The 21,612-nt window shown below is 44.8% G+C and overlaps 1 protein-coding gene across 4 annotated transcripts in view; it reads left to right on the top strand.

Moving 5' to 3' along the window:
* LOC311105137 (protocadherin-1-like) overlaps positions 1-21,612 on the top strand; it is a 450,002-nt gene that overhangs the window by 376,230 nt on the left and 52,160 nt on the right. For 2 of the 4 annotated variants that reach the window (XM_084147165.1, XM_084147164.1), the window contains exon 6: positions 425-1,188. The exons of the other annotated variants lie outside the window; for them this stretch is intronic. In XM_084147165.1, the coding sequence (XP_084003291.1) occupies positions 425-480 (56 nt within the window). In that variant the 3' untranslated portion in view covers positions 481-1,188. Of the gene's footprint in view, positions 1-424; positions 1,189-21,612 lie in introns of those variants that run through there. 4 annotated transcript variants of the gene reach the window in all.

Below are 21,612 nucleotides of genomic sequence, written 5' to 3'. Positions count from 1 at the left end.
TGGTTACCCATTGTAAACTCAATAGCATTCCGTTCTGTGAATGAAGTTGGGATATGGGCAAAATGTCAGTACTGTGATTCAGCACCAGTCATTTTGAGTATATTGCATTATTCAAGTATAAACGTTGTGTTATTGCCAGTCATAAGGTTTAATGATGTTATAGGGCATGCATCATATCATGATAGCGTTAAACTGAAACAATTCATAAAGAATGTAAAGTATTGGAAGTAGATGTTTTTTTGATAAGTAAATTGGTTAACTTAAACTGTTTTTCGTATCTGCATTCTGTTTTTAGTAGCATACATACATTTTTCTATGAATTTCTGTACTTTTTTTCAATTAATTATCACATTGTTGAGAAATGTTTCATGGAATGTATTGCGTTCCATTATGTGAATGGTAAGACATATCTATCCTCTTATAGGTGCAGTATCGGGTGCAGTTCAAGAGATGGGGGCCAGACAAAAAAGACTACCTTAAGACACAAATAAGACAGAAAATCAAAATATTTTTTTCTTAAAAAGTTCTAAAAGATTTAGTGCACTCTCTTTTTCTCTGCTGCAGTTCAAATTATTTATTCCCTCCCATCATATGCCTGTCGTCCTGAACTGCTTTTATCGCTAGATGTCTGTCAAATAGAAACTTGGTACAAGTCTGTTGTGGAGTAACGAAAGAAGGAGAAAAACTCTGACAAAGGTTGTAACTTTGTCCAAAAGTTGATAACTCAAAATAATGACTGGAACTTTTGTCTATTTGGAGGTCAAGACTGGCAGTTGAGTCATCCTCCCTAAAGTTTTCCCTCTCCTCTTCTTTTTTGATATTTTTGGAGTGGAACTCATACCTCTATGGATACTGCGGCCTTCGTCATATGGATGTAGACATTATCTAATAGATCCATTACGTTATAACTGGATTATGTCTTCATTTTTGGACTGTCTTTTTGCGGCCACTGTGCTCTCTCCCTTTTTGTGTTCCTGGAGTGGTTCCACTCTGTGTGTGGGTGTGAGGAGTGGGATTTGTATTAATTTTTTCTGCCTCCACCCGTCTTACCCCCTGGTGCCTTTCCATCTGTCCGTCTGTTCATCATCTGTGATTGACAGTCAGAGTAACCAGGACAGGGTTTGACAGGTAGTTCCCATCGGTAGCTTTTACAGAAGCAGCAGCTGCTCGTCCTTGGGTCCCCCCCCCCCACCAAAAAAAACTAAACAAGGACAGTCATCCAAATGTAAAATATCACAATATACACTATATAAACAAAAGTATGTGGACACCCCTTCAAATTAGTGGATTTGGCTATTTCAGCCACAACTGTTGCTGACAGGTGTATAAAATCGAGCACACAGACATGCAATCTCCATAGACAAACATTGGTAGTAGAATGGCCTTACTGAAGAGCTCAGTGACTTTCAACGTGGCACCGTCACAGGATGCCACCTTTCCAACAAGTCAGTTCGTCAAATTCCTGCCCTGCTAGAGCTGCCCCGGTCAACTGTAAGTGCTGTCATTGTGAAGTGGAAACGTCTAAGAGCAACAACGGCTCAGCCGCGAAGTGGTAAGCCACACAAGCTCACAGAACTGGACCGCCGAGTGATGAAGGACGTAAAAATTGTCTATCCTCGGTTGCAACACTCACTACCGAGATCCAAACTGCCTCTGGATGCAACGTCAGCACAAGAACTGTTCGTCGAGAGCTTCATGAAATGGGGTTCCATGGTCGAGCAGCAGCACACAAGCCTAAAATCACCATGAGCAATGCCAAGCATCTGCTGGGGTTGTGTAAAGCTAACCTCCATTGGACTCTGGAGCAGTGGAAACGCTTTCTCTGGAGTGATGAATCATGCTTCACCATCTGGCAGTCCGACGGACGAATCTGGGTTTGGCGGATGCTAGGAGAACGCTACCTGCCCAAAAGCATAGTGCCAACTGTCATGTTTGGTGGAGGAGGAATAATGGTCTGGGGATGTTTTCATGGTTCGAGCTAGGCCCCTTAGATCCAGTGATGGGAAATCTTAACACTACAGCTTACAATAACATTCTAGATGATTCTGTGCTTCCAACTTTGTGGCAACAGTTTGTGGAAGGCCCTTTCCTGTTTCAGCATGACAATGCCCCCATGCACAAAGCGAGGTCTATACAGAAATGGTTTGTCGAGATCGGTGTGGAAGAACTTGACTGGCCTGCACAGAGCCCTGACCTCAACTCCATCAAACACCTTTGGGATGAATTGGAACGCCGACTGCGAGCCAGGCCTAATCGCCCAACATCAGTGCCCGACCTCACTAATGCTCTTGTAGCTGAATGGAAGCAAGTCCCCGCAGCAATGTTCCAACATCTAGTGGACAGCCTTCCCAGAAGAGTGGAGGCTGTTATAGCAGCAAAGGGGGATCAACTCCATATTAATCCCCATGGTTTTGGAATGAGATGTTCGACGAGCAGGTGTCCACATACTTTGGGTCATGTAGTGTACAAACAATACCAAAAAATAATAATATATCTGTTAGAGTGTGTCTGTGTATGTGTCCCCTCACATTCCCTCCCCTGCCCTTCCTGGATTTGGAAGGAGGTTCCATGCGATCATGGCTCTGTATCTGTATAAAACTGTGCATTGCCGTGAATTTGTTTTGGACTTAGGGACTGTGAAAAGCCTTGGTGGCATGTCTTGTGGGGTATGTATGTGTCTGAGCTGAATGTTATTTGATTATGCAGACAATATTTTTTTTCAATTTACGTCACAATAATATTTCTCATAAAAACTAAAAGAGAAGCAATTAAGATCTCGTCAACCCTCAACCAGGAAAGACTGGTATGCATGTTGTTGATGTTAGCTCTGTATGTGCAGTTAAATGCAAAGCGTTCTGCTCTGTTTTGAGCCAGCTGCAGCTTTAATTATCATGTACCTACCCTACCAGGAGCAAGCAACTTATTTCAAAGTAAAACCCAGAGTAGGGTATATCCTTTATAATTACTATGTTGTTACAATGCATTGCAGACTGAGAAAATAGGCTAACCAGGAGAACATTAGGTATAACCCTTTTAGCTACATTGCACATTGTACTTACAATGTAACAATCTTTAACAACCAACTCTGTAAGTGCAATGTTGTAACAAGTGATATACATGCATTTACAATGTCACTTAATAGTGAACAAAAAGGTTAACTAATGATTTTACAGATTTTATATGAGTGAGAGTTCACCGGGAAGTGATATGACACTGACCTCTGACCTCTCACACTCTCCTCTGCAGCCAAAATGGAAGCCACATGCTATTTCTGTCTCTGAATTTGTTGTGTTTATAAAGGTTTCTAATGTGCAAATGTGCAAAGTAAGTCTCAAAATAGTGAACTAACATTGCTAACTAAATGTTTCATAAGTTTTATGACTTTGTCATTTTTATTGACGAGTTGGAACACGTGTTGACATTGTGCCATTGCTTAACTAGCTACATTAGTGAATGATGGGGAAATGCTAGCTAGCCAACTTTACCACCATCCTGTCTTAGTACGTTTTACAATCTAAAATAGTTATTGCTTTGAGTCTGAAATGGGGAATTGAAATGTAATGGTTTGAATTTGAATCTTTGTCAAATACATTAAAGACAATGTGAACTGAAATTCTTTCTCCTGTTGCCTAATTGTCTGCAAAGGTTGTTACATTGTAACTACAAAGTAATTAAAATGCCACTTTACTTTGCATAAAGTTGCTTGCTCCTGGGTAAGTACATTGTAAATACATGTATATCCCTTGTAACAACCTTGTAAGTACAGAGTTGGTTGTTAATTATAAAGGTTATTCCCTACTGGGTTTCACTTTACATTAAGTGGCTTGCTCCTGGGTAGGTACATAATAATTACAAGTGTATCCTATGTAACTACATTCTTCTTACTTAACACTTAATTCGGTATAGCCTTTGAGCCAGGTCATGAGGTAGGGTGGCAGGTAGCTTAGTGGTTAAGAGCGTTGTGCCAGTAACCGAAAGGTCGCTGGTTCTAATCCCCAAGCCGACTAGGTGAAAAATCTGTCGATGTGCCCTTGAGCAAAGGCACTTAACCCTAATTGCTCCTGTAAGTCGCTCTGGATAAGAGCGTCTGCTAAATAACCAATTATATGACATAGAAATAAACTAATTGAAAATGTCTGGTAGTTAATGACAGGGTGTGCTGTGTTACAATTGTTGTTTCCATGTCCTAGCCTATTTATCAACCCTGGTTTTACAAGTGGATTCAATGGTAGTGGCACCTTGTAACAAGGTCACATTGTGGTTTGAGTTATTAACATGGTAATTCACAGGTGACTTTCAAATGTGTAATTAAAAAACAATAGTTACATAGTGGAACAAGATAATGTGTAATAACATCAGTAGTTACACATGTGGCATAACCTTTAGCAAGTGAATGTGTAATTACACATTTCTTGTTTCAATTGTGTAATTGATTCTGCAACAACCCTATTACCATGTAATTACAGAGTGAAACCTATGAAATTACTATGTTGTTTACACAGTTATTACTGTGTTAGTTACATAATAACAGGGGCAACTTAATGTAAAGTGTTACCGTATGTTTATGGAACATGGTAAAACGGTGTAAAGACACATTTGCTTTTAAGACATATGAATTGATATCAGTTTTTCTTTCTTCATCTTTGATGGTTCCAGTATTGTAATGACAAAAACTGTAGTCGGGGCATCTATCAGAATCCTTGTCTCATGTATCAGTATGCTAGTGTTAGGGGTCAATGTGAGTATGTGGACAGGCCAAAGGAATTACAGTACCTGTGAATGTACTTTGTATTCAGAGACTTTTATTATATTAAAGAAAACATAAAATGCCTTTGTGCTTGTTTCTGTTTTGTGTGTAAGGACGTCACAAAGTCTTGGTTGGTTAATGCATAAAAAAAAAAATGTTTTAGTCATTTTAGCAGACGCTCTTATCCAGAGCAACTTACAGTTAGTGAGTGCATACATTTTTATTTTTATTTTTCATACTGGCCCCCGTGGGAATCGAACCCACAACCCTGGTGTTGCAAACGCCATGCTCTACCAACTGAGCTACATCCCTGCCGGCCATTCCCTCCCCTACCCTGGACGACGCTGGGCCAATTTTGCGCCGCCCCATGGATCTCCCAGTCGCGGCCAACTACGACAGAGCCTGGATTCGAACCAGGATCTCTAGTGGCACAGCTAGCACTGCGATGCAGTGCCAAAGACCACTGCGCCAAACAAGCCTTAAAAGGGGCAATCTGCTATTGCTGCATACATTTTTGCACTTTTGCACTACATACATACCCATTGATCCTTGAAGAATATAACTTATAAATGCCTCATGAGCTTAGTTCAACTGTTTTACCCAGTAAGCATATTTTACTCCATCATTTGTCAAAAAATGTAAATAAAATAATAACACTACATAGCCTCAAAACATGGTTCAAACCATAATTTTGATCTTATGGATGGTCAGTCCATATCTGTCTATACATTTGAGAGTGCTTAGATTTCTCCATCCCTATCCCTCTGCGTTTTACCAAAAAAAGGTGGGGTGTCCGCCCCCGCTCTCTGGAACTCACTCCCCTGTGATATTCGCAAATCTGACTCCATCCAAAGCATCAACATTCAGCCTATAACATTTTAAACCTTGTTCTAGACCTTTTTTTTTATCCACCTAAGGTTGATGTCTGCGCCCCTGCGGAAATCTAATTAGCGTAAAAAAGAAATCAGCATTCAAATCTGTCAGTTTAAGGTAGAGATATCGTTTTTTTTGCATTGGATGTGTCTCAATCAGTGACGACCCGTCATTCAGGGCTCTTTTGAGCCCCACATGTTTCGCCCCCCAAAAAAAGAACAAAAAAAAATATGTTTTTTTGGGTGGGGGGGTTGCCTGTTTTGCATGTTATTTTGGCATTAATACATGTCACATATCAGTTTGCAAACAATGTAAAAAATAAATAATAATCATTGAGTTAATAAAGCCGAATACAAACATGGTCTCTTTTTTTCTTTCTTGAGTAAGGCAGCTCCGAAATGCAGGTCTTTCAGCCTAGCTCAGTGCTTTCTGTGGTGGTGGGGCAGCCAGTGGAAAATATGGAGCATAGGGGTTGGTAATGTTCCCTAGTTGCGCTGTGATTGGCTCAGTTTTCTGTCACTCATGGGGACACTACATCACTGCCAAATCTAAGGGTAGAGCTCGAAAATACAAGCCCCTTGGGTGCTGCCATAGAGTTACATTAGAATTGCCCATCCAAGAAGGCTCAAGGTCATTGGACACAGATAACATGACATCAAATCACGTTATATATACAGTAGCTTTGATTGGACTGAACATGTCAACATCATACTTTCAAAATCTTAGCTAGCAGTCATCATCATGAATCAAGTTGACAATCTACTGGCAAATCCTTTTGAATCCTTGTCATATGAAGACAAATAATGAAGATCAATTATACTGAACAAGTTGGAAAACGCAAATTCAACAATGAGTGGTTTGGAAGGAATCAGTGGCTAACTGCAAGCATTTCAAAACAATCACTAGCCTGCTATTCAGTGGATGTCACTATTCCGTCGTGGATGTGGTGGAGGAGTCAAGCGCAGGAAACAGAGGTTTAGTCCAACAAGACTTTTAATAGTCTCAATAACAAGAGAACAAACCCCGACCTCGAAAACACGAAGTGGCGAGGGAAAATTACGCACACGCGTAAAACACTAAACATGGAAAAATGACACGGAAAACAAACACGTATCATAGACACAGTGGCAACAGAATAACAACACACAAATACCCTAGATCACAACACGGAACTTATAAGACACGTAATCAACTCCCAAACAGACACAGGTGTGACAGCCAGACAAAAGCAATCAAACACAGAAACATAGAGCGGTGGCAGCTAGTACTCCGGGGACGGCGAACGCCGAAGCCTGCCCGAACCAGGAGGAGGAGCAGCCTCGGCCGAAACCGTGACAGGCGCGCCGACCCCGGCCTCGGGGATGGCCAGGAGGACACCGGACCCGGGCGCGTGGGATGCCCATGGTGAAACTCAGTCAGGAGGGAAGGATCGAGTATGTCCCTCCTGGGCACCCAGCACCGTTCCTCCGGACCGTACCCCTCCCACTCAACGAGATACTGGAGACCACTCCTCCGGCGCCTCGAGTCCAAGATGGTCCGGACCCTGTACGCCGGGACCCCCTCGATGTCCAAAGGGGGCGGAGGGGTCTCTCCTATCTCATCTTCTTGGAGTGAGCCAGCTACCACCGGCCTGAGAAGAGACACATGGAACGAGGGGTTAATATTTTTATACTCAATTGGCAGTTGTAACCTGTAACACACCTCGTTCAATCTTCTCAGGACTTTGAAGGGCCCCACAAACCGCCGACCCAGCTTCCGGCAGGGCAGGCGGAGGGGCAGGTTTCGAGTCGAGAGCCAGACTCGATCTCCCGGTGCGTACACCGGTCCCTCACTGCGGTGGCGATCGGCGCTCGCCTTTTGTTGACGGATGGCACGCTGCAGATGGACATGGGCAGCGTCCCACGTCTCTTCCGAGCGCCGAATCCACTCGTCCACCGCAGGGGCCTCGATCTGGCTCTCGTGCCACGGTGCCAGGACCGGCTGATAACCTAAAACACACTGGAAAGGTGTTAAGTTGGTGGAGGAGTGGCGGAGAGAGTTCTGGGCCATCTCTGCCCAGGGGATGAACCTCGACCACTCCTCCGGCCGGTCCCGGCAAAGGACCTCAAAAACCAACCCACATCCTGGTTGACACGTTCCACCTGCCCATTACTCTCTGGGTGGTACCCCGAGGTAAGGCTTACCGAGACCCCCAACCGTTCCATGAACGCTCCCCAAACTCTGGAAGTGAACTGGGGACCTCGGTCAGACACAATATCCTCGGGGACCCCATAGTGCCGGAACACATGGGTAAAGAGGGCCTCAGCGGTTTGTAGGGCAGTAGGGAGACCCGGCATGGGAAGGAGACGACAGGCCTTGGAAAACCGATCCACAACGACCAATATGGTGGTATTCCCCTGGGAGGGGGGTAGGTCAGTTACGAAATCCACCGATAGGTGGGACCATGGTCGTTGTGGAACGGGCAGGGGATGTAGCTTACCCCTGGGCAAATGTCTAGGCGCCTTACACTGGGCACACACCGAGCAGGAGGAGACATAAACCCTCACATCCCTAGCTAACGTTGGCCACCAGTATTTCATGCTAAGACAGTGCACGGTCCGGCCAATACCTGGATGTCCAGAGGAGGGTGATGTATGAGCCCAATAAATAAGACGATCACGGACCTCGGGCGGAACGTACGTCCGCCCCACAGGACACTCGGGGGGAGTAGGGTCGGTACGCAGTGCCCGCTCGATTTCCGTATCGACCTCCCATACTACCGGAGCCACCAAACAAGATTCCGGCAATATGGAAGTAGGTTCGTTGGACCTCTCCTCCGTGTCATACCGCCGGGACAGGGCGTCTGCCTTACCATTCTGGGACCCTGTGATGTATGTGATCTTAAAAACAAACCGGGTTAGGAACATATTCCACCTAGCCTGACGAGGGTTCAATCTCCTAGCTGCCCGGATGTACTCCAGGTTACGGTGATCAGTCAGAATGAGGAAAGGGTGTTGAGCCCCCTCAAGCCAATGCCTCCACACCTTTAGGGCTTGGACTACGGCTAACAGCTCCCTGTCCCCAACATCATAGTTGCGCTCCGCCGAGCTGAGCTTCTTCGAGTAGAAAGCACAGGGGCGGAGTTTAGGTGGCGCGCCGGACCGTTGTGACAGGACTGCCCCAATACCGGTCTCGGACGCGTCTACCTCAACCTGGAATGGTAAAGAGGGATCCGGATGCGCCAGCACCGGAGCCGAGGTGAACAGGTTCTTAAGTTTGACAAATGCCCTGTCCGCCTCAGCCGACCACCGCAAACGAACCGGACCCCCCTTTAACAGCGACGTAATGGGAGCTGCAACCTGTCCAAAACCCCGAATAAATCTCCGGTAGTAATTAGCAAAACCCAAGAACTGCTGCACCTCTTTTACAGTGGTTGGAGTCTGCCAATTACGCACGGCCGATACCCGGTCTACCTCTATCTCCACACCAGACGCGGACAACCGATAACCCAAAAAGGAGACGGACTCCTGGAAGAACAGGCATTTCTCTGCCTTGACATACAAGTCATGCTCCAACAGTCTTCTCAACACTCGGCGCACCTGGGCTACATGCTCGGCTCGAGTAGCAGAGTACACTAGGATGTCGTCGATGTAAACTACTACCCCCTGCCCATGCATGTCCTGGAAAATCTCGTCAACAAAGGATTGGAAGACTGACGGAGCATTCATTAACCCGTATGGCATGACGAGATACTCGTAATGACCCGAGGTGGTGCTAAATGCTGTCTTCCATTCATCCCCCTCCCTAATGTGCACCAGATTGTACGCGCTCCTGAGATCCAACTTTGTGAAGAATCGCGCTCCGCGTAATGACTCCGTCATCGTCGCAATCAGTGGAAGTGGGTAGCTGTATTTAACTGTGATCTGATTGAGACTACGATAATCAATACACGGGCGCAATCCCCCGTCCTTCTTCTTCACAAAGAAGAAACTCGAGGAGACTGGGGAAGTAGAGGACCGTATGTATCCCTGTGCCAAGGACTCGGCTATGTATGTCTCCATAGCCGCTGTCTCCTCTTGAGACAGGGGATACACATGACTCCGTGGAAGAGCCGCTCCTGTTTGGAGATTTATCGCACAGTCCCCCTGTCTATGAGGAGGTAGCCGTGTTGCCCTCGATTTGCTAAACACGAGTGCTAAATCCTCATACTCGGGGGGAATGCGCAGTGCGGGCACTTGGTTCGGACTCTCTACCGAGGTCGCCCCTACGGAAACACCTAGACATCTCCCTACACACTGAGCAGACCACTCCATAAGAGCCCTCTGTTGCCACGCTATGGTGGGATCATGGGTGCTTAACCAGGGAAGGCCCAACACCACGGGGTATGCAGGAGAGTCAATCAGATAAAACTGAATGATCTCCTCATGACCCCCCTGCCTCGTCATCGTCAGTGGTGCTGTGACCTCCCTGATCAGGCCCGACCCCAACGGCCGGCTGTCTAAGGCGTGGACAGGAAATGGCTCGTCTACCGGCCGAAGGGGAATCCCTAACCTACTACAAAATGCCCGATCAATAAAGTTCCCAGCTGCGTCTGAATCTACTAGCGCCTTATGCTGGGAATGAGGTGCCACCTGTGGAAACCTCACAGGAATACTCATGTGACCAACAGAGAGCTCTGGGTGAGTGGGGCGCCTACTCACCTGAAATGACTCCCCAGTGCGTGGCCTGTTGTCACTCCTCCCAGGAGACCCTCCCCAGCACCTGGCCGCAGTGTGTCCTCCACGACCGCAGGTGGTGCAGGGGATGGCCCCCCTCGGGTTCCCTCTCCTCCTCTCTCTAGCGCCAGCACCCCCTAGCTCCATGGGAATCGGCTCGGGGGTGCTGGAGGGTGGACTGGACGACCCCCACTCGGGACGTCCGTGGGTAGCCAACAGGGTATCCAGACAGATGGAAATGTCCACCAACTGGTCAAACGACAGGTTGGTGTCCCTGCAGGCCAGCTCCCTACGAACGTCCCCGCGTAGACTACACCGGTACTGGTTGATGAGGGCCCTCTCATTCCACCCCGCATCCGCCGCTAGTGTCCGGAACTCCAGTGCGAACTCCTGTGCGCTCCTCTTCCCCTGTCGGAGGTGGAATAGACGCTCTCCCGCCGCTTTCCCCTCAGGGGGATGATCGAAGACAGCCCTGAAGCGGCGGGAGAACTCCGCGTAGGTGATGGTAGCGGCGTCTATTCCCCTCCATTCGGCGTTGGCCCACTCCAACGCCTTGCCGGAGAGACAGGAGATGAGGGCGGAGACGCTCTCGTATCCCGAGGGCGCCGGGTGTATGGTGGCAAGGTAAAGTTCTACCTGCAGGAGGAATCCCTGACACCAGGCTGCAGAACCGTCATATGCCCTCGGGAGTGAGAGCCGAATGCCACTGGGTTCCGGTACTGAGAGAGGAGGACTGGCCGTTGGTGATGCGATGTTGTAAGGGTCCTTGGCCACCTCAGAGTTCACCAATCGGCGCAGAGCGTTGGACACCTCGTCCATGGCGATCCCGAGTTGCCGGATCATGGCGTCCTGGAGGTTGATCCGGTCCAGCAGGGATTCGGGTGCCGACAAAAGCAATCAAACACAGAAACATAGAGCGGTGGCAGCTAGTACTCCGGCGACGGCGAACGCCGAAGCCTGCCCGAACCAGGAGGAGGAGCAGCCTCGGCCGAAACCGTGACAGTGGAGTTCTGTGTGGTCCCAAGTCTGGGATTAGGGGTCTCTTTTCCAAGCTTAAAATGATAAACATTCAACATTGGCCATGCTGTCAATCTAGCATGATTTCTTCCACGCTCAAAGCAACTGTTAACTCGGAACTGGGAAATCTGACTTCAGTGAGTTCAAGACAACTGGGAACTCGGGAAAAAACAAGTTCCGACTAAGAAAATATGTTTTGAACGGTCATCCAACTCGGAATTGTAAGTCGGGAACTCGGGCCTCTTTCTAGAGCTACGACTTGAAGATCACTGACGTCATCATGATTCGACCTTGTTTTTTTTCAGAGTTCCCAGTTGTCTTGAAAGCACCATAAATCCAGAGAATGCCAGACTTTGATGACAAAGTTTGATGACAAAATTTGCCCACGAAGGACCGCCGTACCACCTTCCTGTTCAAGTGAGCACAGCACAACAAGGCGAGTCCAAAAATGTCTCGTATGCTGCTGCATAAATGATGTAATATGCCAGGGAGATATGTATACTGTAGCTAAGAAAAGAATACCAAGTGTATATTGTCTAGTAAGCTTTTAGTAGCTCATGTGCCTCACCCTAATAATTTGTTATATTTTCCCTTGTTGATCAGTCGGAGCAAATTTTGATAAAAATGGCATGTATACTAGAGCCGCATCAGCTTGTTTCTAGGCTAAAGCATTGCAGAACTATGCATCCTATATGTAAGCTATAAACGGAGCTGTAAATACAATCAAGACGGTCAAATCGCAGAGTTCTTAGTATTGCACTGTTGATCAGCACATATTTGGATTAAAGTGTCAAGAAGACAGGAGAAGGAGCATACTGGAATCTATTCTGGATCTTCGAAATTGGTGAGTTTTTCTGATGCTAGGATTTGTTTTCGTAGCTACAGTTTAAGTTGTGTCCTGTCTGACAGTGAAATATGGCTAGCTCTTACCGTATCTTGGAATATGGTGTAGCTAGCTAGCTAGCTAGGGTTGCAAAAGCCCATTGCATTGCATGCATTGTAAGGTAGCAGCATGACAATTTGCCCAAAGTTTGGTGTTGTTTTTGAACTGATGTAGCTAACTAGCCATGATTTGTGGACAACTTTAGGACTGGCATTTGGATGTGAGCTAGCTATCGTTAGATAGCTTCTGTGTCGAGGTCAGCTGTTGTTGTCTGTCTCTAGCTAGCTTGCTAGCTAACTAATGGTTGAAGTTATTTGTGTAACAATCCTTCTATAAACAAATATAGCTAGCTACCTTTCTTTGCCTGTTCATTAGCTAACTAGCTAGCTTTCAGCTGACTGGTGTTAGCTAGCTAGCTAGCTAGAGAGGCTAGCTGCTGGACTTTAGACAAGCAAGCTAACGTTTGCCACCTAGCTAATCAAATTATCTGTTTGCATTTATTGATTAACCTCAGCTTCAATACCACCATATAGCTAGCTATCTACAGTAGCCTAGGTTTTTTCTCAGTAATTTCTTATAACTGGCAACATTCAACTAAAAAGATGTTAACATTGTCAGAAATGCTACAAAAAGGTAGCAAAACATTTGTTCTTAATGGACGGGAATTGTTTCTTAATGGGCTATCGCCCCCACAATAATACAATTTCACTCAAATGTTCTAACCTTTCTCTGTAGCTTACCTTTAAACCCCATGGTTTTATAGATTACGCTTGGCTGTCTAGGCTCTCATCAAAACCTTATTTTAAAAGGAACATAACATGCTCCCTGTTGATACCTTTCATTTCACCACTTCTCATTTTACCACCATTCATTCTACCCCCCCCCCCCCCCCCCCCCCCCACACACACACACACACACACACACACACACACACACTTTCTTACAGTTGTGGGGCTGGGTTGAAAATCACTAACTCTCCTATTGGCTATGTTAGTCAGGGGAGGGAAACTACTCAGAGATTTGCATATATCCATATCAAGAGTGTCCAAGGCTTCAGGAGAAGAAAATGTGACATTGACATCTCTATTGATGTAGAAAAAAGAAGCAGGCAATTATTTTCTCTACTCTGCATTTAGCAAATGGTACTTAGCCCCAAAATAACATGTTTTCAATGGCAGTCTGCAACGCAGAGCTGGAGTGGAAAGGGGGTTGGAAGCAGTGGAGGGGGAAGGGGTGGGGTTGTGAAAAACACGGCACACAAGATACTACAACTCCATTCTCACTTTCTAATTCTGGCACTGGGTGGGGGATGGCGATGACAAGATGAAAGACTTGTTTTTGTTTTTTCTGTCCCTTTTCTTCCTCTGTTTTCTGCACACACCATACTCAGATGTTGTTGTTGTTTAGTTTTTTACCTCAGTGATTTAGGCAAATAAGGGAAAAACTGAGTTTTGGGAAGAAGTAGCCGTGAGCGAGAGTGCATTCTGTGACGGTGTGTACGTATGTACGTGTGTTTAGCTATGTACAGTATGTATGTATTTATCCTCCTGAGACCCAGCAAAAAAAAAAGTCCACCCTAATGGACGTAGGTTTTAGGTCTGTATCTTTGTGTTTATCCTGTTGTACCTTTGAGAGGACATTCTGGGCTTTTCAATGATAATCAAATGTGGGGATGTGACCTGGATAGCTTTTGGTTCCTGGTTTTTCAAAATGCCTGCCAAACACATTTAGCACATTTGATGGTGGAAAGGTAAGTCTGTGTAATTGTGTAATTATAGTTTTTGTGAGTTTGATATTCAAATTGCTTCTAATAAACTAATATCTCTGGAATAGTTTGAGTTTTCAGAGCAGTGTAATCCTTTTTTCACATTAAATAAGAGCTAAATATGTAAATATATAACAATATATATATTTCACCCCAAACTCTTATATGATTTTTAAAATAAATCAAACACTTTTTTTGGCTGGGTGTCAGGAGGGTGTGTGTGTGTGGTGTTGTATGTCCCCTATCTGGTTATGTCTTAATACGATTTTAACTCATTGGATTAATTATCGCCATGATAAACAACACCTTTGGTCGGGGGTGCGAAAGCCCCCCCCCCCCCACGCTGGTCACAGCCCAGCCCCAAAAACTGATTAGCAGTGGGATTCTGGGAGCTGAACAGGGCTGGGGCCTTCATGCATGTATGTGTTTGCTTGTGTGTATGTACTGTATGTTAGAGACATTCCCTTAAGACTCACCTGGGTGTCAGGAGGGTGTGTGTGTGTGATGTTGTATGTCCCCTATCTGGTTATGTCTTAATAAGATTTTAACTCATTGGATTAATTATCGCCATGATAAACAACACCTTTGGTCGGGGGTGCGAAAGCCCCCCCCCCCCCCACGCTGGTCACAGCCCAGCCCCAAAAACGGATTAGCAGTGGGATTCTGGGAGCTGAACGGGGCTGGGGCCTTCGTGCATGTATGCGTTTGCTTGTGTGTATGTACTGTATGTTAGAGACATTCCCTTAAGACTCACCTGCCTTCAGAAAGTATTCACACCCCTTGACTTTTTCCACATTTTGGACTAGACATAATACCCCATAATGTCAAAGTGGAATTATGTTTTTGAATTTTTTATAAATTGATAAAAAATTAAAAACTGAGTCAATAAGTATTCAATCCCTTTGTTATGGGAAGCCTAAACACATTCAGGAGAAAACATTTTTTTTAACAAGTCACATAATACGTAGAGGTACAGGTACAGGTAGGACAACAACAGAACTGGTGTGCCTGTCCAACTATGTTTGCTTGAATGTGGCAGTAACAGGAGTTAAAGGACAATTCCACCCAAAACCTTTTTTTGGTATTTGTTTCATTAGTCCCAAAATATTTTGCATGTCAGCAATCAAGTTTTCAAGATATAACACTTTCAAAATACAGAAATACAGCCAGTATGATGCATTTAGCATCATATGATGCAAAACGCAGCATTATATGATGCAAAATGCATCATAGCGACTGTATTTCTGTATTTTGAAAGTTATAAATTGAAAACTTGATTGCTGACATGCTAAATATTTTGGGACTATATCAAAAATATAAGACAGATAGGCCTATCACGTACTTCCCCTTATATCAGTCAAAAAGAGGGTGTCTTGTCCTGCTCCTGGAATCTGCTCCTGCATTCATCCCAGTCATCAGCAACGGAGCATTGTGGTAGGTGCATTTTTTACATCAATTTGTGTGCAATTACAATTATAATTTAATACGGTCAATTTCAGAACATGTTATATAACATAAGCATACTGTTGACACAGGCTATGGTGTAATGAAATGTTTTGCCTTGAGTGGGTTTTAACACTCTTATGTAGGTGTCATAACCAGCCATAAAATAATGCAATATTTGTCACAACAGGTCTAAATATGTGTCATGACAGTGTTATGACCATATTATGACAGGTTATGACAAATTATGTCAGCTGTTATGAGTGAAGGAAAAGCAGCCAACAAGTGCTCAGCATATGTGGGAACTCCTTCAAGACTGTTGGAAAAGCATTCCAGGTGAAGCTGGTTGAGAGAATGCCAAGAGTGTGCAAAGCTGTCATCAAGGCAAAGGGTGGCTATTTGAAGAATCTCAAATATAAAATATGTTTTGATTTGTTTAACACTTTTTTGGTTACTACATGATTCCATATGTGTTATTTCATAGTTTTGATGTCTTCACTATTATTCTACAATGTAGAAAATAGTAAAAAATAAAGAAAAACCCTGGAATGAGTAGGTGTGTCCAAACTTTTGGCTGGTATTGTACATGCATTTGTTTGTATGCCATTAGAGCTGCGTTCTATTCCATGACAATGGGGTTCAGCAGATGAAAATGTGGCTTTGGGCGAGTTGAGAGACTTGTAAAGCAGTGCGGAGTGTATTAAGTTCTTGTGAGTGGTTTGAGGCGACAGGGTAGAGGGAAAATGGGACAGGGGTGTAAGGTGATGGGGCAGAGTGTATTAAGTTCTTACAGAGGTGTAAGGTGATGGGGTAGATGGAAAAGGGGTGCTGAATATTTGTCCTGCATTAGGCGAGCTCAGACTTGGAGACATAATTCTCCCCGAGCCCTCTCATCACAGCGGGACACCCTGGCACGTCGGAGAGCCGGGTTATCGTCCCATTCAGAAACACACATTTAACGCCACTCTGCCTTTCATTGTGCTCAGACAAGGGGGGCTGGAAAGTGGTACATACGGCCCAGTAACTCGCATCACATCGCATTGCATCGCAGAGTTGGTCTGTGAGAGTGTGTGTGTGTGGGGCATGTGGCTGCGGGGCTATGAACTGTATGTGTGTATGTGTGTATGTGTTTGTTTGAGGACTTGTGTGTGTGCCTATGTGTGTATGTGTTTGGGTTAGCGGCCATGTAAGTGTATGCGTGCGGACATGTATGTACAGTGTATGTGGTCTATGTGATTGTGTGTGTCTGCATGCATCGGTGTGTTTGTTTGCATGTGTGTGTCTACAGTTTGCAAGTGTGTGTGTATGCTCTGCCCTTTTTGTTTTATTTTCGGAGGAGGACCTCACAAGCCAGGGGGGCGTATATTTTTCTGCCCAGTTAGGCTGCTTGCCCTGGGCGAGATGTACAGTACTAGTGGATGAAAGAGAAAAGGGAAAAGGATGGACAATAATATTATAAACACAGAACCTGAAAAATGCAGCATAGATCTAGTTCACCATTTTGTCTTTGTACATGCAAACTCACGTTGGAAAGCAGGTATTCAAACAGTCAGACAAACCTACCCTCTGGTAGTAGAAGAGTGTTCAATCAAGCGAAGCTCTGTCCTTGTCCGGACCTGCTAAGTTAGGGATGCCCATGACCTTAACAAGTACTGCACAGCCAGTGCTGCTGTCAACGGTCTGTCTGCGCAGAGGGAGTCGAGCTACACAGTCAGGGCTAGTCTCAGTGCTCAGTGGGGACCACGTGTTCGGACAGTAGGAGGTAGAACACCGTTGCTAGCTAACGCCATGGACTAGCCTCCTTGTTAATTAGCAACGCAGCATCTGTCGTGGAGCGCAGCATCGTCCTCCAGTGCGATGTCCATGTTTGGACACCATCAATACTCTATAGGCTACCATGGATACTTCCCCCAGTTTACTGACACTATCCAACACACAGTGGACAGTGTGTCGTCCCTCCTCTCTCTCCCCATTTCTCTCTGTCATCTCCTCACTTCTCTCTCTCTGTGTCTGTCTGTCTATCTGCTAGTCTCTGTTGTCACCCCCTTCATCAACATCATTGTCTCTCTTCTCCCCCCTCTCTCCTTGGCATCCATCATCCCTCCTTCTCTGGTTCTCCATTTCGCTCTCTCTCTCTGGTCTTATAGTATAGCCTTTGTAAATGCATCCTTAACCTGACCTACATTTGCATGGGTAGGCACAAAGGCACTTGGCTTGGGGGATTGCTGAAGAGGATAATCTAATTTTCATATATAATAAAGTTATTTCTTGAGGGAGAGGAGAGGATGAAAACGCATGAAAATGGCTTTATTTATGTATGGTTTCGTCATAGATTTTCCTCAGCATTTGATGTCGATCCAGAAAGGTAATCATGTGTTTGAGTGCCAGCATGAGACTGCGTTGTTTTTAAGGGACTATGTTTCAATGTCCCTGCCTCTCTTAGGGGAATATGATAAAGAGTGGCATGTCCCGGTTTTTGCACCTTAAATGAAGAAGCTAGGACCGTTCACTCTTTTTCACTCTCTTTTCTGCTGGCAAAAACAACCCCCATCTTTTCTTCTGATGTTTTTCATTAATTCAAATGTTCGTTGTAGTCTGCAATGCATCTCCAAAGAAAGCCAGTTGACTAACTGCCCTTCCTCATACAATGGACTGTCAGGAAACTTGCTTGTATCACACCTCACGCCTCACATAGCAAGCTAAGAAATGGATGACTGCATACAAAGACAAGGCATGCAAGAAACTGGTTCCTTTAGAGGAGCTGAAAGCCATTTTGAGCATGTGCAAGGAGGGAGGGGTACTGAAAATAATGGGAAATGAAGGCTTATCATATTTTTGGGGTGGTTTTTTACTTTCTAATCTGCAATGCAAGATAATTAAAGTGTCGAGCAGGGCTGTTATCACTCGCACACAGAGAGAGAGAGAGAGAGAGAGAGAGAGAGAGAGAGAGAGAGAGAGAGAGAGAGAGAGAGAGAATAGTCTTGCGTTTAAATATTAGTCAAACATACTCCAAAGCATTCAAATTTCCTTTACTGCACCTTAAAACATTGAGAGGCCTCGTTCTCATCCCTTTATCTCTGGGAAAAGTAAAGTAACAATATGTTCGAAAATGGGGGCAGAAGGGAACACCTGCCTCTTCCCTTTGTTGACACCCACATAACCAGGCCTGGTATTCTGTCTTGTGTTGTGCCTGTTTTCTTAACACTTCTAACAAACATTTACATAACATACTGTATGTGGATGGGGAATAGTGACACTTTGGAGAAAAGGGCAGCAGTCATTTTTAGTATAGGCTTTGCAAAAGAAGTTTGGCACACACAAACAGCAGAATATCTCCCCTGTAGCTCAGTTGGTAGAGCATGGCGCTTGTAACACCAGGGTTGTGGGTTCGTTTCCCAGGGGGGGCCAGTATGAAAATGTATGCACTCACTAACTCTAAGTCGCTCTGGATAAGAGCGTCTGCTAAATGACAAAAATGTAAAATGTAGAATCAAACCATCACATGAAACTGAGTAAAAGGTTTGGTGGGCTGCAGTGGCGGTCAGTGCCATTTTCATGAGCACAGCCTTATTTCTATTACAGCATATTGGATCATTGTCCATTCATCCAGTTCAATGTAATATTGATAGGTTTAGGCTACTATATGATACAAAAAATGTCCCTATACCCATCAGGAGGTTGCTACAACCTAGCGTATGAATTAAAGATTACAACGTAGGTGCACACAGGTTGAGAGAAATTGTTGACACATTCAATACCACCTTGCACAATCTTGCCTGCATCTAGCTGATCTAGGGTGTAATCATTAGTCCAACAGTTACAAACGAGAGTTTCTATTGGACAAATTCAGGTATGTTCATCCCCATTTCGTTCCGTTTGCTTCCGTATAAGAAACGTTTTTCAACAGAAGTGGTGGAATGAATACACCCTGGTCATGCGTAAACAAAGTTCACATTCATAGCAGCCACGTTGTATCCCTTCTCGCATCTATGTGCTCTCCTCCTCTCACCTTTTCCCTTCATTTCTGGACTTCAATGCACAACACAACAGCTGTATGTGACCACGCGAAAAAACCTTTCCAAGCCAAACCATATCATAACTGCTACAACTGCTAACAGACTATACACTGTAAAGTTTCTGCATGATTATAGCAGGTTTACTAACACGTTAGCTAATAGAATTATGTTGACTATGAAGTTACTTTAGCTAATATGGTGACAACGATGTAGTGACGTCATAGTCAACATAGTTCGACGAGCAGGTGTCCACATATTTTTGGTCTTGTAGTGTATATTTCAGGATGTTGTGTATCCCTGGAAATAATCAGAATTCCTGTAAACTGTACAGTTTTGAAAACACAGCTTGTCCAAAAAGTTGGGCTCTTAGCACAACTTACCCCGGGTAAGTTGAGCCACGGGACAGGGTAAGTTAAGCCGCCTACACATTTGTGTACTACATTAAATATGACCACTACCTTTTAAAAATCTTTACACAATCCAACCATGTCTATCTTTACACAATTCAACACAATTACAATAGCTTTTTTGTCTTTTAATATGCCTGGGAAGAAAACACTTCAATTTGCTCAACTTGCCATTGGCTCAACCATTGGCTCAACTTACCTCATGGCCATTGGTTCAACTTACTCCAAGGCAAACATTTTGACTACACTCACAGGCCAATGTATTAGGCAAACCAATCTTGTCGGACCCCACTTTGCCTCCAGAACAGCCTGAATTATTTGGGGCATTCTACAAGGTATCAGAAACGTTCCACAGGGATGTTGGTCCATGCTGATGTGATGGCATCACACAGTTGTTGCAGATTGGACGGCGGCACATTCATGCTGTGAACAGCCCGTTCCATCTCATCCCAAAGATGCTTTATGTGAGGTCTGGGGACTGCACAGGCCACTCAAGTAAACTGTACTCTCTGTCATGTTCCAAGCAATGTTTTTTCCACTCCTCAATTGTCCAGTGTCAATGGTCGCGTGCCCACTGGAGCCGCTTCTTCTTGTTTTTAGATGATAAGAGTGGAACCCGGTGTGGTCGTCTGCTACAATAGCCCATCCGTGACAAGGATCGACGAGTTGTGCATTCCGAGATGCCGTTCTGCACACTACTGTTGTACTGCACTGTTATTTGTCTGTTTGTGGCCCGCCTGTTAGCTTGCACAATTCTTGCCATTCTCCTTCCACCTCCTTTATCAACGAGCTGTTTTCGCCCATAGGACTGCCGCTGACTGGATGTATTTTGTTTGTTACACAATTCTTGGGAAAACCCTCGACACTGTCGTACGTGAAAAACCCAGCATGGCGGCCATTTCTGAGATACTGGATCTGGCACGTCTGGCACTGACGATCATGCCACGCTCAAAGTCGCTTAGGTCACTTGTTTTTCCCATTAAAATGTTCAATCGAACAGTAACTGAATGCCTTGATGCCTGTCTGCCTGCTTTATATAGTGAGCCACGCCCACGACTCACTGTCTGTAAGAGCCGATCCATTTTCATGAACGGTATGGTGTACCTAATAAACTGTTCGGCGAGTGTATATTAGCACACAAAACTACAAGGATGCACTTTCATGCTGGGTTTAGGACCTCATTGAAGCTTATAGAGACCCCAACTGATGTATAGAACAATCTTAAAATTATCTACTTTGGTTTAGATACAAGCATCATGAAACCTCTAACACGAGAAATGTATTTGACTTCGTGACTCCATGAAATGATGACCTCTTCCTAAATATTTGGTTAAATTATACATTCTGTGTATGGTTTCTTAGAAACAAGAGTGGCTCAACTTAGCCCTTTGGCTCAACTTACCCCACTCTCTCCTACCAAGGATGATTTTACACCAATTGCATTATTGACCCGACTTTGCTCGCACCTAAATCTGCATATCGAATGAGCGTGGAGGTGTCTTAAGTCCAATGTCATTATTCACTGGGAGAGAGACAATTCCAATCACTGTCTTCACAAAAAAGGAGTTTAGCTAGCTCAGCCCTGTAGCATGGCATGGTGTCCTTCTCATGCTCCCGATTGAATAAGGGGATGGGCGGGTGGTTAGTGGAAGAAGACACTGAAGAAAGATAAATAATAAAATGTGTGGAGCATAAAGCTCGTCCTAATTATGCTATAATCCTGGATGTTGTTTCAGCATTAGCCCTGATGAGAAATGGAAAAGAGAG

This window comes from Coregonus lavaretus (genome assembly GCF_964263955.1).
Source record: "Coregonus lavaretus genome assembly, chromosome: 29".
Taxonomy (NCBI): domain Eukaryota; kingdom Metazoa; phylum Chordata; class Actinopteri; order Salmoniformes; family Salmonidae; genus Coregonus; species Coregonus lavaretus.
The sequence above is the reverse complement of the archived record's forward strand: the minus strand, read 5'-3'. Positions and strand labels throughout refer to the sequence as shown.